Below are 15,526 nucleotides of genomic sequence, written 5' to 3' on the forward strand. Positions count from 1 at the left end.
GAGCCCGGGCTGACCCCCACCGGCCCAGAGCTCGGGCCGCAGCGTCCCTCGTTCTCTCAAGGACCCAAGAGCCCCGAGCTCCCAGTGACCACTGAGGAAGCCCTCCTGTCCCATTACGGCTTCAAAGTAAAGGGAAAGTGGCTTTCTCCTGTCTGGCTGTTTGCCGGCCGATCCCACCTTCCTTCCCTAGCGGCAGGACGGAGGTTTCCTCAGAGGACGCGAGCACTCCCTTATCCCTCTTGGGTGAAGTCCTTTCTGCTGAGCCTGAGTTCTCTGGCCGCGAGGCCCCTCTCCTCGGGCCCCTCCTGCCCCGAGGGGCTGAAACTCTGGGCCGGAGCTCCCTGCCTGGAGCCCGCGCCCCGCACGCCACGGCCCGGCAGCCCCTCGTTCTCTGCCCTTCCTCCAGATCCGAGAGCTGGTCCCCGAGTCCCAGGCTTACATGGACCTGCTGGCTTTTGAGAGGAAGCTGGACCAGACCATCATGCGGAAGCGCGTGGACATCCAAGAAGCCCTGAAGCGGCCGATGAAGGTGCCAGGGGATTGGGAGTGGGGACCCCCCCCCCGAACGCAGCCCTTGGGCACCTGGTACCTCGTTATCCGAGGCTGTGGTTTAGGGAAGCAGAACTCTGGATCAGAACCGCGAGGTCTGGGGTCCCGGCCCGTCTCCCAGCACTAACGAGTAGGCGCCCCCCTCACACGGGTCACCGCCCTTCACCCCGTTCCTTAACCTGCCAGCCTCAGGGGGGACAGTACCCGCAGCATCCTTCTCAGGGCCCCGAGCAAGGCTTAACGCCACGTCTGAGAAGTGCTTTGCGAACTTGAGAAAGCTCTCGGGGAGGTTAGTTATTAACCGGTCCGGGGGAGTCTGCTCCGTGCCCCGCGGCTATCGCAGCATCTGTTCCCGGGCCGGAGGACACGCGGTACCTTCCCGAGAATAAAACGAAACGTTAGTCCCGCCGGCGCACTGTCCGCCTCGGGGATCAAAGGCTCTCTCCCCGGAGCTCAGAGGTGGGCGGGCCGCTTTCTCCCACAGCAAAAGCGGAAGCTGCGGCTCTACATCTCCAACACGTTTAACCCCGCCAAGCCGGACGCCGAGGACTCGGACGGCAGCATCGCGTCCTGGGAGCTGCGGGTGGAGGGGAAGCTGCTGGATGACGTACGTCCCGGCCCGCGTCTCTCCCGCGGCCCGGTGGGCGGGAGCGGCCTCCGCGGAGCGGCTCCGCTTGCGCCACACGTGGGGATCCCGAGCAGTGGGGGGCACGTGGGGAAGTGGGGGGCTTCCGCGGAGGGATGTTCCAGGAAGGGGGGCTGCGTCAGTTCTTGCTGCCCCGTCTTGCCCCCGCTGATTTCATCCTGATAGCCTCTCCCTTGCCTGCCCCCAGCCCAGCCTGATTCTACCCCCCCACGACCCCTATTTTGCCCCCACAGCCCAGCAAGCAGAAGCGGAAGTTTTCTTCCTTCTTTAAGAGTTTGGTCATTGAGCTGGACAAAGACCTCTATGGCCCAGACAACCACCTGGTGGAGGTGAGAGATCCTCTGTTCAGAAGTAAAAATGTCTCGGTCCTGCCCCCCACCCCCACCCCGTGCTCAGTCCTGACCGATTGTAGCCTCCTGGGGTGGGGGGGCTCTCGGGCAGCTTGCTCTCAGCATTCAGCCGGGGGCCTGGCCTCCCGCAGCTCAAAGCCCCCCAAATCCAGGGGGCCTGCCGGGGTACCTTAGCTCTTCCCCACACACACAGTGGCACCGGACCCCCACGACCCAGGAGACAGATGGCTTCCAGGTGAAGCGCCCAGGGGACCTGAGCGTGCGCTGTACCTTACTCCTTATGTTGGACTACCAGGTACTTTCTCCCTCCTGCCCGCCTGACCTTAAACTGCACCCTTGTGGGAAGGGGCCCCCAGTGACAGCCCCTTAGACCTCAGGGTTGGGCTCCTTGGAAACGCCTCCATCCCGGCCTTTGTGAGTCCCCTCCTTTGAGCTCCAAGGTCCCTGTTCCAGACTGCCTGCCCGGCTGCATCTCTGTCCTCCCCTGAACCTCTTGCCATAGCCTCCCCAGTTCAAACTGGATCCTCGCCTGGCCCGCCTGCTGGGGCTTCACACCCAGAGCCGCTCCGCCATCGTCCAGGCCCTGTGGCAGTACGTAAAGACTAACCGGCTGCAGGATTCTCATGACAAGGAGTACATCAATGGGGACAAGTACTTCCAGCAGGTAACCTCTCCCCTGAATCCAGGGCTCTGGGAGCAACAAGTAGGGACAGAGGCGTCCAAGAAGGTAACTCAACCTAACACTCTCCACAGTCTCCATTTCCTCTTCCAAATGGGGAGGCTGAGTCTTCTCCCTGCTGCCCGAGGGAATTACGGATCAAATAAAATCATTTGCTAACTTGATGAATGTTTGTTTAACTCCTACCAAGTGCAGGCTCCATTCAAACTTCATGGAAGGCAAGAAGTAGCTATTTATTGGAGGCCCCACGTGTAGAGGAAGAAGCAACTGATGATGGCCATGTGGACAGAGCCCCGAGGCACTTAAACCATCTGAGTGTCCTTAACCACACCTAAAACTCTCCGAAGTTCTAGCATTTTAGAAGCCCCAGTTCCACGGGGTGTTCGGAGTCAAGTGTCCGGTTTCTAGCCCCAAGAGCTATGTGACCTTGAACAGATTTAACCTCCTCTCAGAGTTTTATTTTTTGCTTTTGAAAGAGGTATCAGCCTCAGCTACTCTATTGTGGAAAACATACAATGTATACCGTAAAAAGCACTTTGAAAGCACAAAGGATTCTATAAGATATGATTAGTCTCAGAAGGTAATCTCAGATGGAGATTTTGTCCTCTCAGCATACTCCCATTTCTGAGGAATGATAGCTGGTCTCGGCCTCGGGCTTTTCTGGAGTTGGAAAACTGAAATAAAGACCCTGACATCCTCAAGCACAAAAGGGTGATAACTTTTCTACCCCCTCCATCTTTCTCCCAGATTTTTGACTGTCCTCGGCTGAAATTCTCTGAAATCCCCCAGCGCCTCACAGCATTGCTACTGCCCCCAGACCCAATTGTAATCAACCATGTCATCAGGTGAGACAGTTCCTCTCCCCGTCCCCATGCTAGAGCTCTCCAGCTCCTTTCCCTTCCCTGCCTCTGGCTTTTGGTCTTTCCCCAGCTTCCCACAGACCCCTTTGGCCCCCTAGGCCCTTGGGTTTGGGACAGGCCCTGGAATGTAAGGGCTATCTCTCTTCCGGCAGTGTGGACCCCTCAGACCAGAAGAAGACGGCGTGCTATGACATTGACGTGGAGGTGGAAGAGCCACTGAAGGGTCAGATGAGCAGCTTCCTTCTGTCCACAGCCAACCAGCAGGAGATCAGTGCCCTGGATAGTAAGGTAGGGACCTGGAGCTGGCATCCAGTGCTAAACCCCGAGAACAGAGTGAAAATCCTGGGGCGTGAGCAGATCGTGGCAGTTACTAGTACACCTTTTCCCTTTTGATGAACCTCAGTATCTGTTGGTGCTCCCCCTCCCAGATCTTAGAAGGGATTTGTGGGGCTCACTTTTAGAATTGGAGAATAAAGCCCTGTCTCGCTCTCCCCCGACTTTCCTTTTGTCCCATGGAGACAGGTTTCAGAATAAGAAAGCCCTTCTCTTTCTATTCTAGATCCATGAGACCATCGAGTCTATAAACCAGCTCAAGATTCAGAGGGACTTCATGCTAAGTTTCTCCAGAGACCCCAAAGGCTATGTCCAAGACCTTCTCCGCTCCCAGAGTCGGGATCTTAAGGTAAGAAAGTGGTGGAGGAAAAGCTCAGGGGCTGTGAGTGCAGGGAATGAGAGAGACTTGGATAGATTCTGAGTGTTAGGAAGCTGGTTCTGGGTTGGGGGGCTGACTCCTGTGCTCCCCTCCAGGTAATGACCGATGTAGCAGGAAATCCTGAGGAGGAACGCCGGGCAGAGTTCTACCACCAGCCCTGGTCCCAGGAAGCTGTCAGCCGCTATTTCTACTGCAAGGTAGCCCAGGAGTTCCAACCATCTACACTTTTTCTTTTCCCCATCCCCTCCATTCCAGGGCCAGTTATTTAAAAAAAAAAAAAAAAAAAAAAAAAAAAGATTCTTGAATTAGAATCCCCCCCGGAGAAATCTCTCCCATTTCCCTATGGGGAAATCTGTCCCTCTTCAAATCCCACAGTGTAGTAACTCCCCTGCTTCCATCTAAAGTCAGGACACTTGCTCCCAGGATTTCCCTTGCAGTGAGGTGGCCCAAGTACCTGAGGGTGGGCTCTCCCCTCCCCAGGGATGCTGCACCCAGTCCTGCTCTTCCTTTCTGCAGATCCAACAGCGCAGGCAGGAATTGGAGCAATCCTTGGGTGTCCGCAACACCTAGGGTCACCTCCTCGGACCAGATACCACCATGGACCTCCAGGGCTGGGTCCCCTGCCTCCTTCCCACCCCCCACCCCCAGGGACTCCCCCTGGGCTGTTACATCACTCCAGACTAATTTTCCATGTGGGGCTGGGGACACCAAATTAAAGGTCATTCAGCTACCAGTAACTGTGTAGTTATTGGGAATTGGGAAGGTGTCTCCTTTCTCTCAGCCCTGAGTCTAGATCTAACAAGAATTTAGTAGAAGAAACTTTTAATAATATTTTCTTGTTTAAAAAAAATACAGTAACAATTTCTCCGTCTGTCTCAGGCCATCTTGCTTCGCCCTTCCTGGGGCAAAGGCAGCAGAAGGGAAGGGATGAGGAAGTACCAGTGTACACAGCAGTGGATTAGGTACTGTTGGCCTGCTCTTGTTCAAAGAGGGCCATGGCCAGCTGGGCCCGGCTACCCAGGCCCTCCAGGTTGCTGAGCCTGCAGCGGTGGTAGAGCTCCTCACTAAGTCTAGGGCTGCAGTCCCTCAGTGAGAATCTCTGGACCAGGCCTGGCTCAACCGCCCGAAAAAGGTGTAGCCCTGAGAAGCGTAGGAACACATCTAGCACCTCCAGCCCCTCCAGGGCTTCCTCCTCTTCCTGTCCAGCCAGTTCCCCGGCCAGCCGGGCTCGAGCTGCTAAGTAGTCGGCATTGTAGAAGCACCCCTCCGAAGAGGCCTGCCGGTCAAATCGGCCCCCAGCAGAGGCCCCCCGAGGCTGATCGGGCCCGGCTGGGGAGGGTGGGTCGGGGCCTGCCCCAGGAGGCCCAGGGGGGGGCTTCACTGGGGCCAGTGCAGGGTTGAACTCCTGAAAGTGGACGGGGAAGAAGGCCTGCCAGCCTGAGATGGCGTTCATGCGGCAGCGGTTGAGGACATCAGGCCCGGGCCTGGTCCAGACAGTAGTGAGGAAGAAGAGCGTGTCTACCGGGTGTTTTTTGGAGACTACGTCCATGAGCCGTACCTGGGAGGGAGCCTCGGCTCGCACAGCAAGCCAGGCCAGGCGGGCCCCGGGGTGTCTGCGCTCCAGCTCGGCCGCCGCCGCCTTCACCCCCGCAAAGGGGTCGGGGGCTCCCCGACCACCTTCCCGCGGCCCGTAGACCAGCAGCAGGGTCAGTAAAGCGTGCTCCCTGGGCTCCAGGACGCCGGATGCAAAGGCCTCCAGGAAGGCCGGGGCAGCGCTGGCTTCTGTAGGCAGCAGTGGCAACACGAGCTGGACCCGGGTTGCCTCGGTGACATAAGGCATAGGCAGGATCTCCACTCGGCTCAGTGGCCGGAGCAAACTGACCCTTCGTGCCAGGGCTCGGCGGTGCCCACGCTGGGTCACGGCCTCCAAAAGAAGGTCCAGAGTATACTCCATGCCCCGGGCCGGGTCAAAGCGGCGGTAACCGTTGAGGAGCCGCTGTTTTCGGAAGCGCAGGCGGGGCTGGTAGCGCCTATTCAACTGCTCCAGGGCCGTCTCTACGGCATCGCCCACGTCTGCCCTGCTGGCCCCCCGGAGGGGGCACTTGGGGGCCCCGTCTGCACAGGAGAAGATGTGCTGCTCTGTGAAGTAATCCCAGCCCAGGACCTCAAAGCGGGACCGTGGAGTGAAGGGGGCAGGGAGCCCCACTGGCCAGCTCAACCCTGCTTCCCCCTCGGGGGTCAGCACTGTCAGGTTCTGGATCTGTGCCTAGAGAAAAACCATAACCCGTGAGTGAGGCGGGCCTTACGTGGCTGGGGCTTTCTAAGCCAAATGCACCTTTCTACCTAAGAGCAGGGATCCCCGAGTTTCAGGTCTGGCCCTACCATTCACTGACCACAGAAATTTAGGCAAATCATGAGGCCTTTTCCCTCCATCTGTAAAATAGGAGATAAGACAAACCCTTATCTACTTCAGAGAATTGTTCTGAGAGTCACATAAATGAACTGTTTTGAACAAAAGAGGACTAGAAAACTATAAACTGTAACAACTTTTCTCCCTCATTCCCAAAGCCAGTAACATTCCTGATACAGCCAGCCCCCATTCTTGCCTCTCCTTTGTCTCCATTTGCTTTTTCTATGGAGTTTCCACCACCTCGCCCCATAGCTGTACATAAACTATTACATCTGGTCTCAGAACCTTGTTTCTTTTGGACATTTCTAGAGCTCATAAATCCCCAGGAAAAGGACAAAAGCTTCTCTTCTAAATAAACAACTGCCAGCCTTCTGCCTGACAAAGTACAAAACATTCCTATAACCAACTCTTCCTTGGCTTGAAATCCCTCTGACTCCTCATATAACCTCAGAGACAGTCCTTGGGCCCACCCTGTAGTTTTCTCTTTCTGTCCTCTTGCTGTGAGGATGGTCAACAAACAGATCTGGTCACCATCTTCCGTTAAATTCCAGCCTAGCCCACTTGATCCCCCTTTCAATTCCTTCCTCCCCCATCTCCCTGTGTGTGGGGGCTACCCCCACTTTCTAACTCACCTGTAGCTGCTCTATCTCACTGTAGGCCCGATCCAACTCTAGGGCACTGAAGCGCTTGTGTAGCCGATACATGAGCGTCCCATCAGAGACAGGGTGAACAGCAAAGGCACTCAGGAATGCTGAGCTTCCTTCCTTTTCTGGGTCCCTGTTTTTGGCCAACTCAAAAGATCGATACTGCTGCCCCTAGAGGGACAGAGAGAAGAAAATGTCTCCTTTCCAGTGGAAATATCCCCACGGGATTCTAAATATACAAGATGGTGCAGACTTTCCCACTGCTACTTAAGAGTACCCTACCTTTGGGGTTACTCATCCTTGGGGCTCTAAACAAGGTGGAAGACGGGGGCTATAAATTCATTCCTGCTTGTACCTCAAACTCAGTTCTGAGTCCTACGTGCTGATCTCAGAAAGGAGAGAACAGCAGCTAAGAATACCCCATTCCCTTCAATAGGCCTCCTATTTCTCCAAGGAATAACCCCGACCTTTCAGGGCTGGGAGGGCGCAACATATCCAGGAACTGTCCCTTTCTCTCAGGAGAGGGCTGAATGTGTAATAATAGCTCTTTCTCTCTAGAAAAAGAACAGATGTGTTCATTAAGGGGAAAACATAGTTTTTTTCTGGTAGAGACCATGTCTAACAAATTCTCATCTGTTTGATATCGTTCCTATCTCTATTGGTCAGGGGCCTAATTTTCTGCTAAGAATTTTGATGTCTCTGAAGTTTTATGACTATTGCCAGGGAAATGCAAATTAATGCAAAGTCATAGATTGGAGGCAGGGATGGCTTTTGCTGAAAATGCGAGTAGCTGCTAAGCTAATGGTTGCATTGGCAGCATCTTCTGTGGAGATCAATTGACTCAGGCTCGGGATCACTCGGAAGACTCTGAGAGCCTCCTGGAGCCTGAAGTTATAGGGAGGGCAGTACCTGGTGCTGAGAGACACAGCCGATGCCCAGTGAGTCAATCAGGCAGCGCCCAAGCCACTCATCAGGACGGGCACTGAGGATGTCTCCGCGGCAGCCATCCAGGTGGGGCCGCAGCCGGAGCAGGAGGCTCCGGGACAGCAGGTAGCCAAAACCACCATGACAGTACCGGGCCTGCTCCCCCGCACCAATGAACTCCTCGGCCCGCCCCAGGTACAGGTCCTGGTTGATACTAAGGTGGCCAGCCAGTGCAGCCAGGCGGGGGGCTTGGACGTAGGTGTCATCCTGCATCACGAAGAACCAGTCATAGTCAGCGCCAAAGTGCGTGTGGAGGTGACGCAGGGTCTCGGACATGAGCCAGGCTGGGCGCTCGTCCCCATGGGACACCACCTGCATCCCGGCTGGTGCCCTGGCACCTCTCTGCCCTGTGAAATACAGTAGCCGAGGAAAGTAGTGGGCCACGGTGCGGTTCACGGCCACTGCTAGTGTGGACAGTGTGGCCCGGGAGGTCAGGACGGCCACGAGCAGCCTTTCTCGAGAGCCCAGCTCCGTCTGGATATAGCGTGTCCTGCAGAGAGACCACCGAAGTCAAAGGACCACCTGCTCACCTCTCCAGAGCCCTCTTACAGTTTATCCTCCAGATTACACTAGCCTAGGCTAGGAAAGAAGGTAGAGGAGCCCATCTCTATTGCCAGTCAATAGACTATTCCCTGACTGGGAGGCACCCTGGTGTAATAGAATCAGGAAGCTTGGGTTAGGTCTTGTACCGTTCAAAGCTGCAGTGTGCCCACAGGTCAATCAGTTAACTTCTCAGTGCCCCTGGCAACTCTCAAAGACTAATCTTTGGCCATCTGCTTCACCGGAGGGAGTTTTCACACTGGGATCTCCTAACACTGATAAAATTATAGGTCTGGACAAAAAAAAAGTATGACTGAATCTCTGACACTGTGTTTTTTATGGTTTTACTGAATGTGAATTAGATGTCCCTCTTGCCTTCAAGAAGCTGACAGATTTGACCTCTTATAAAGCCAAAACAGGGGTCTGGCACCTTAGGACCATACAGAGCACAACTCTCACCTGAGCACCTTCTTGTATGGCTTATTGGGATCTCTGTAGTATGGAACAATCCGAGGCTTGAAGTCTTCATCACTCTGGCCAAGCTGGTTCCTTGAATCCAGCTTCCGTGACCCCCCAAGTTCCCCCAAAGCCTCCACGCAGGGGTCATCACCCTCACCCTGGATCCACGAGACCCGTAAGAGGCTCAGACTGCAGCCTAAGGACAGTCCTAGGAGGAGGGGCAGTGCGGGTCGCAGCAGAGCCAGAAGGGAGCTCAGGCGCATGATGGGGCTTCCCTGGGCAGTGAGGCCTTCCCCCAATGAGGGGCACAGCCTCAGAGATAACTGGGCTGAAGGCTATTATGCTTGGAGCAATGCTAAATGTAAAGTTCTAAATAAGGAATCTGAGCCAATGCGGTGACTAGAACAGCAGAGAAATTCAAGACAAAAGCAGAAGCGGAGGCTTCCCTTGGGCCTGGCCCAGCTTTATTTTCTAGCCCCTGACTCTCAGCTGTCAGAGCAGAAAACCCTAACTCGGGAACAGGAAGCACTTCGGCCTGCAGTTAGCTGACAGGGTAGCACAGCTGAGGTCACAGCTTTCGGTCTTTTGACGGAAGATGAGAAGACAGAACTTAACGGTTCCTGCTCCTGATACCAGGAAGCTGTGAGGACCATAAAGCCCTGCACTCTAGCCTTGATGCACGCGCTGGCTAGAAGAGATGAAAGGCCAGGAGGAGGGATTCATGGCACTTCAGACCAAGAGCCCCCAAGCACAATAACTGACCTCTGCCTCAGTGCGGACCTGCCCGTCCTGCGGAGTTCCAGGTTCGAGATCAGCCATGCCCTAGAATGCTCTACTGCTCAACACTGATCCAATGGAGAGGGTCTGGCTCTCCGGGGGCAGGGCACCCACAAGTGAAAGGTGACCTGGAGCTACTAACAGCCCGCCTCTGAGGACAGGTACCCGGATGAGGTAGGCAGGTTTGCTGGCTGAGCCCTCATGCTGTCTGCTGCCTCAAAAGAGCTCGGTGGCGGGTGGCATTTTCCCGAAGGCCGGCACACCCAAAGGCGCGCTGCAAAGGGGAGTTCCGCCTGGAGCTTTTCTGAGGGGAAAGGAGGAGCCGAGCTCCAGGAGTTCTCCCTGCATGAGTTCCCGTCCCTAGAAAGCCTGGACTACTAATAGAGGGGCGATCTTAGTCCCTTCCGTGCCCGTGAGAATCTAGCTGGTGCGCCCAGAGAATCCACGAGTGCCTGGGAGCGCCAAAGAAGGCCCGGCGGGGCAGGAGGGGTGTCCCTGCGAGGGCAGGCCGAGCTCTGCTAGCTGCGGAAGGACATGCATCAAAGGGACGTGCGGCTCTACTTCCCAGACGCCGGGGCCAAGCGCACACACGAAAGATGGGCTTGGGCTGGCCCGGGACACTCCGGAAACCTCTCCTTCCAAGGAGCGCTGGGGAAGAAGCGGCGAAACTAGCGCAGGGTGCAGTTACTTTCTCCCCCGTTTTTCTTTTTTTGGAGGGGGGGCGGGGGGAGAGAAGGCAAAAGGAGGGGGTCCCGACAAGTAGGCTCTTAAGGTTAAGCAAAGGCTCCGTGCCTCCTCCCCGGGGGTCCAAAGCGAAGCGAGCTTGATTCCGCCCCACCAGCCCGGGAGGGCTCGGCCTCCGACTTGTTAAGGACCTGGAGGGAAGGGGGGGGGCGGAGAAGCCTAATTTCCACAACCCTGGGGAAGGGAGATCCCGAGCAAGGAGAGGAGAGGACCTGACGCTGGGCTAGAGGATGCCAAACCCCGGATCCCGGCCGCCAGACGCGAACGAACCAGACCCCTAGTTCGGGAGACCTGCCGGCTCCGCTACGGCCGCCGCTGCCACCTCACAGCCCCCTGGGCCCGCTCCTTCCTCTTCCGCTTCCCCGGTCACTATGGTGACCGCATCCGGCTGCTGGCTCCGGGAGCCGGCCCTCTCTATGGTTCTTTCTGGGCTCCTATGCGCATGCCCCAACAGGATAGAGGGGCCCAGCTGGGACAGTACACCCCACCAAGAACAGCGCCCACCTTTGGGACCGCCGGGATCAGCGGGGTTAGAGCACCTCGCATGACAGACAGCCCATCTCCCTTAAGAACAGACTAGCAGCTCCCCAGTGGGGCCCAAGCACCTCCGGATGACACTTCAACCTCTCGGGGACAGACAACGGCTCCTAGAGGACAGAGCAGGCGGGGGCCCGTCCTCGGGACCGTGAAGCCCGGAGCGGACAACGGGGACAGAGCATCCCCGCGGGGAGCGAGCACTCCGGACCGCACTCCTTCCGAGCCCCCCGGGAACAGCACGGCCCCACGGGAAAAGGGCCGCTCTCCGAGAGGGTATCAGATGGTGGCGAGCACAGCGGCCCGGCGCTGTGGAGACAGGCCACCCGGACCGGACAACGCAGCCCGCCACAGACGGGGCTGCCCGGCGGGGGACTGCGCACCGGCCTCATCGGCGGAGCCTCGGGCAGCCGCACCCCCTGAAGCACGAGTTCTATAGCCGGGAGAGCGCGCCCTGCCGGGAGCAGCAGATCCACGCCGACGCCTTCACTTATCTCCCGGGCACGGCCACTGGCCGTCTGCTTCCTTCTTCGGACTCTCCTTCCCGGGACCCCCTCCTGGTTCCCTTTCCCCACCCACTGCTTCCCTAACCCCCTGCCCATCCACTTCCCATAATTTACATTCGTCAGAAGCACATCCTGGGGACAAGTGGGGGGAGCTCGGGGACCCGGTGCCTTGGACCAGGACCCGGGAACCCGAGCTCAGATGTGGCCTCAGACACTTACTAGCTGTGTGACTGCGAGCCAGGCTCTGCTTCACCCCGGGGACGGAACTGGCCAGCCACGCCAAACACCTCAGCCAAAAACTCCCGCGCAGTATGGCCTGGCGTGGTCCAAGGACTCAGGATTTGGAGGTGGCTGAACAACCAATGCGCCAAGTTCTGTTCTGAAGACCCTTCTCCAACCCTAAAGCAGCTCCTTGTATGCATCCTATCTTCTTCCTCCTTCCTCTCCTCCTTCTCTCCTCCATCGCTCTCCCTCCTCCACCCTCATCCCTTTGCTCACCTCCATCTTTTCATACCCTTGTACAGACTGTCCCCTGTACAGCCTCCCTCACCTCTGCCTTTCCTTCCAAACTCAGCTCAAAGCCTTGTGCCATGTAGCCCTTTCCTTATCTCTCCCAAGTTCCTAGTGCCTTCCACTTAAGATCACTTCGTAGTTTTGAAATGTGTATATGTACAGTTGTCTTCATTGATTGACTGTAAACTTAGGACAGGACACGGTGGGTGGCACATAGTGGGAGATTTAGTAATCTGTGTTCCTGTTCCAGATGCTTGCTTATTGGTTGATTAGTGATCTCATCAATGTGAATATTATATCCAACCATAACAATTACACTCATCCTTACCTATTATGAACTCTTGGGCACTCATTACAAATTCATTACAGAAGCATTCTGAGCGTTTTACTCACTTTTTCCTGACATAAGGACATCAGCAGAGCACCTGGAGTTGGTCATTGGTTTATTCCTTGCGCTTGCCTTGTGAACAGTTCATCTTTTTCAGTCATACATTCTTTTGATGGCATCATTTGTTGTGTTGCTGCTTTTAAATCTCCATAATGTGTTGTAGTCTACTCATACCTATTATATCTCCTTCCATTATATTCTGGACATTATTCTTTTTTATTTCTTCAGATATTGTGATGTTGCACATTTCAAGCTAATAGATAAATATGGGTATTTCAAAAATGAATGTTTAAGGGAGAAGTTCCTAGTTACAAAAAGAACTTTGCAATTTTCCAAAGGCAATCCAGCCTATTCTTTTTCTGTTCAATTCTGGATCCAATTTTTTGTCCATTTGCTGTGCTAGTACAAGGTAGATATTAATGGATAGGCTCCAGAGGTGGTCCATTCAATTGTATATCATAGTCTGGATAATGATTATTCTCTAGTAGTTTGGTTTTTCTAAGTGGATAATTAGGCCAAACTCTTTAGAATGTTTGTGGACCTTAGCTAGGAGCCCCCATAATTTTCTGGAGCTCAGGAAAAACAAACAAACCAGGACCTTGATAGTAACAGGAAACAGCTCCTTAATCTGGACATTATGCTGGATTTTCACGAAACTAACAAACATTTTTATTGAGGAAATATTTCCCTATTTTATGCTTCACCTGATATTAATGAACCAAGTAGATTGTAGAACAAAGCTCTCTTTGTTATATTTTTCAAGAGATCTTGTGTAATCTTGATGTGCATATGAAAAATGCTTTGATGGAAGAGGGCCTAAGTCATTTGCATATAAATTTAATACCTTTTCTACTATAAAATAAGAACACTTATTTCCCTTGGTGATGACTGAGAGCTGGCTATATATATGGGTCTTGGGTTTTCTTATCAAAAGTGGACAGAAAATCCCGACCCCTTTTGCTCTACTTGCCTTGACTTAGGAACAACTGTCCTCTTTACAGATATGTACCAAGATTTATTTGTCCAATTGAATTTAAAGTTCTGGGGCAGCTAGGTGGAGCAGTGGATAGAGCACCAGCCCTAAATTCAGGAGGACCCCAGTTCAAATCTGGTCTCAGATACTTAGCACTTTCTAGCTGTGTGACCCTGGGCTAGTCACTTAACCCCATCCTCAGGAGAAAAAAAAAAAAAAGAATTTAAAGTTCCTATACTTTTGGAATTCCTCTCCTTTAAAAAGTTTGGAAAAAGGAATTGAATGACAGACTCACAGATTTAAAATACTCAGCATTCTTAAGGTTATTTGATTATAGTTTGTATTTGAATGATAATTAACTTTACACTTATCTTCATTCTTGAAAGGGTGGGATTACTTTTCCTCTTAGACTTCTAAGCCCAAAGGATCATTGAGTTTTCTCTAGTACTATTACTCAGGAGCCCTCATCTAATATATTCCCTCAAATCCAATTGACCAGTTAATACCAATTAACTTTTATCAAGGAAAATTAGTTGAGAACTTACAAAAAATAACATACAGTAATATCCTTTGCAACTGGGGTTCTCTCTTTGGTCCTGAGAAGCCTAAGTAAACTTGAGGTGGCTACAAAATATTACTCCCTCTGTGGAGGGAGAGGTGCTACCTGACCCCTGGAATCTTTATCTCTCTTCATGGAATCCCCAATAAGTTCATTTCTAGGTGCAGCATATAAATGAATTGTTCTCTTGCTTGCAGACAATAGCCTTTTGGCTACTTTGAAGTCTCTATTTGACTCAGCCACTGCAACTGCTGACTGACAGTGTTACCTGACTCCTTTGGCAAGGCTTCTTGTGGCTTTTCTAGCCTTTTAAAACTTACAAAGTGGTGATCTGTTATGTTCTTTTCAATACTAATTCGCCTAAGATCAAGGAAAACAAATCCAAGAGGTAAAGGAATAGAGATGCTATGTTCGTGGTACATGCTTAAGCAGTAGCAGACAAAAATTGTATAAAGCAGCAGTTATCAAAAACATGGTACTGGCTAAGAAATAGAGTGGTGGATTAGTGGAATAGTTTAGATGTCAGATTAAATGACACAATAATCAATGACATATTAATCTAGCATTTGAGTAATTCCAAAATTCCAGCTTCTGGAATAAGAGCTTCCATAAAATTCCATAAAAATTGCTGGGAAAACAGAAAAAAAAAATAATATGTCAGAAACTCAGGATAGACCTACAACTCACACCCTATAGCAAAATAAGGTCAAAAGGGGTACATAATTTAGACATAAAGGGTGACAGTGTAAGCAAATTAGGAGAGCAAGGGCTAGTTTACCTATCAGATATTTGGAGAAGGGCAGGAATTTATAGTCAAAAAACTAGAGAACATTATGAAATGCAAATTTACATTAAATTAAAATTAAATTAGAAAGTTTTTGCAGAAAACCAATACAGCCAAAATTAGAAGGGAAGCACAAAGCTGGGGGGGAGGGGAAGGCAGCGATTTATAGCTAGTGTTTCTGATAAAGAACAGTGTCAAACTTTGTAAGAATACAAGTCATTCTCCAATTGATAAAATTGTCTAAGGTTATGAATAGACAATCTTTAGTAGAAAAAATTAAAGCATTTATAGTCATACCAAAAAAATGTTATAAATCACTATTAACTAGAGAAATGCAAATCAAAACAACTTTGAGGTCTCACCATTCACACCTCTCAGATTAGCTAAAATGACAGGAAAAGATAAATGTTGGAAGAGATATGGGAAAACTGGGGTACTAATGCATTGTTGGTGGAGTTGTGAAATCATTCAGCCATTCTGGAGAGCAGTTTGGAACTATGCCCAAAGGGCTATCAAACTGTGCATACCCTTTAACCCACAGTGCCACTACTGGGTCTGTATTCCAAGGTGATCATAAAGGAGGGCAAAGGACAAACATGTGCAGAACTGTTTGTAGCAGCTCTTTTTATGGTGGTAAATAATTGGAAAATGAGTAGATGCCCATTAATCGGGGAATGACTGAATAAGTTATGGTATATGAAGATAATGGAATATTATTGCTGTATAAAAAACAATGAACAAACTAGATCCATTCCTCTCTATGTAATAAATGTTATATGCCATGTTAAATGTGTACAATTTGTCCCTCTCATAGAGCAGGCTACTTCTCCTCCTCAGCATTCCAGAGTATCTCAAGGGATTTAGGGGCTCTTTCTACCACCATTGGACTGAGCTTCCACTAGCTCTTCTGCTTTC

The 15,526-nt window shown here is 52.2% G+C and overlaps 2 protein-coding genes across 7 annotated transcripts in view; one reads left to right on the top strand and one right to left on the bottom strand.

Annotated features, from left to right (window-relative positions):
* SMARCD3 (SWI/SNF related BAF chromatin remodeling complex subunit D3) overlaps positions 1–4,529 on the top strand; it is a 76,467-nt gene extending 71,938 nt beyond the window's left edge. For all 5 annotated transcript variants that reach the window (XM_074267468.1, XM_074267467.1, XM_074267466.1 and 2 more), the window contains 10 exons: positions 407–529; positions 1,034–1,156; positions 1,429–1,524; positions 1,739–1,840; positions 2,048–2,209; positions 2,972–3,069; positions 3,237–3,372; positions 3,644–3,766; positions 3,892–3,993; positions 4,313–4,529. In XM_074267468.1, coding sequence (XP_074123569.1) covers positions 407–529; positions 1,034–1,156; positions 1,429–1,524; positions 1,739–1,840; positions 2,048–2,209; positions 2,972–3,069; positions 3,237–3,372; positions 3,644–3,766; positions 3,892–3,993; positions 4,313–4,366 — 1,119 coding nt within the window. In that variant the 3' untranslated portion in view covers positions 4,367–4,529. The remainder of the gene's footprint in view (positions 1–406; positions 530–1,033; positions 1,157–1,428; positions 1,525–1,738; positions 1,841–2,047; positions 2,210–2,971; positions 3,070–3,236; positions 3,373–3,643; positions 3,767–3,891; positions 3,994–4,312) is intronic.
* Positions 4,530–4,601: 72 nt separating this feature from the next.
* CHPF2 (chondroitin polymerizing factor 2) lies at positions 4,602–10,778 on the bottom strand. 2 transcript variants are annotated; one of them, XM_074267459.1, is made up of 5 exons: positions 9,596–10,778; positions 8,834–8,991; positions 7,760–8,324; positions 6,839–7,021; positions 4,602–6,062 (listed from the first exon to the last, which is right to left on the bottom strand). In XM_074267459.1, exons 1-5 carry the CDS (start codon positions 9,650–9,652, stop codon positions 4,755–4,757), a joined length of 2,271 nt encoding a protein of 756 aa, XP_074123560.1. In that variant the 5' UTR covers positions 9,653–10,778; the 3' UTR covers positions 4,602–4,754. The 2 variants fall into 2 exon arrangements, with proteins under 2 accessions (XP_074123560.1, XP_074123559.1); XM_074267458.1 differs by lacking the exon at positions 9,596–10,778 and having other exon boundaries at positions 8,834–9,396.
* Positions 10,779–15,526: the final 4,748 nt, after the last annotated feature.

Source organism: Sminthopsis crassicaudata, chromosome 5, assembly GCF_048593235.1.
Source record: "Sminthopsis crassicaudata isolate SCR6 chromosome 5, ASM4859323v1, whole genome shotgun sequence".
NCBI lineage: Eukaryota > Metazoa > Chordata > Mammalia > Dasyuromorphia > Dasyuridae > Sminthopsis > Sminthopsis crassicaudata.

Coding starts and splice junctions, on each gene's coding strand:
- CHPF2 (XM_074267458.1), bottom strand. CDS start 9,096: ATGCGCCTGAGCTCCCTTCTGGCTCTGCTGCGACCCGCACTGCCCCTC. Junction 8,325..8,833: donor CCATACAAGAAGGTGCTCAG/GTGAGAGTTGTG, acceptor GTCTCTCTGCAG/GACACGCTATATCCAGACGG. Junction 7,022..7,759: donor GCTGTGTCTCTCAGCACCAG/GTACTGCCCTCC, acceptor CTGTCCCTCTAG/GGGCAGCAGTATCGATCTTT.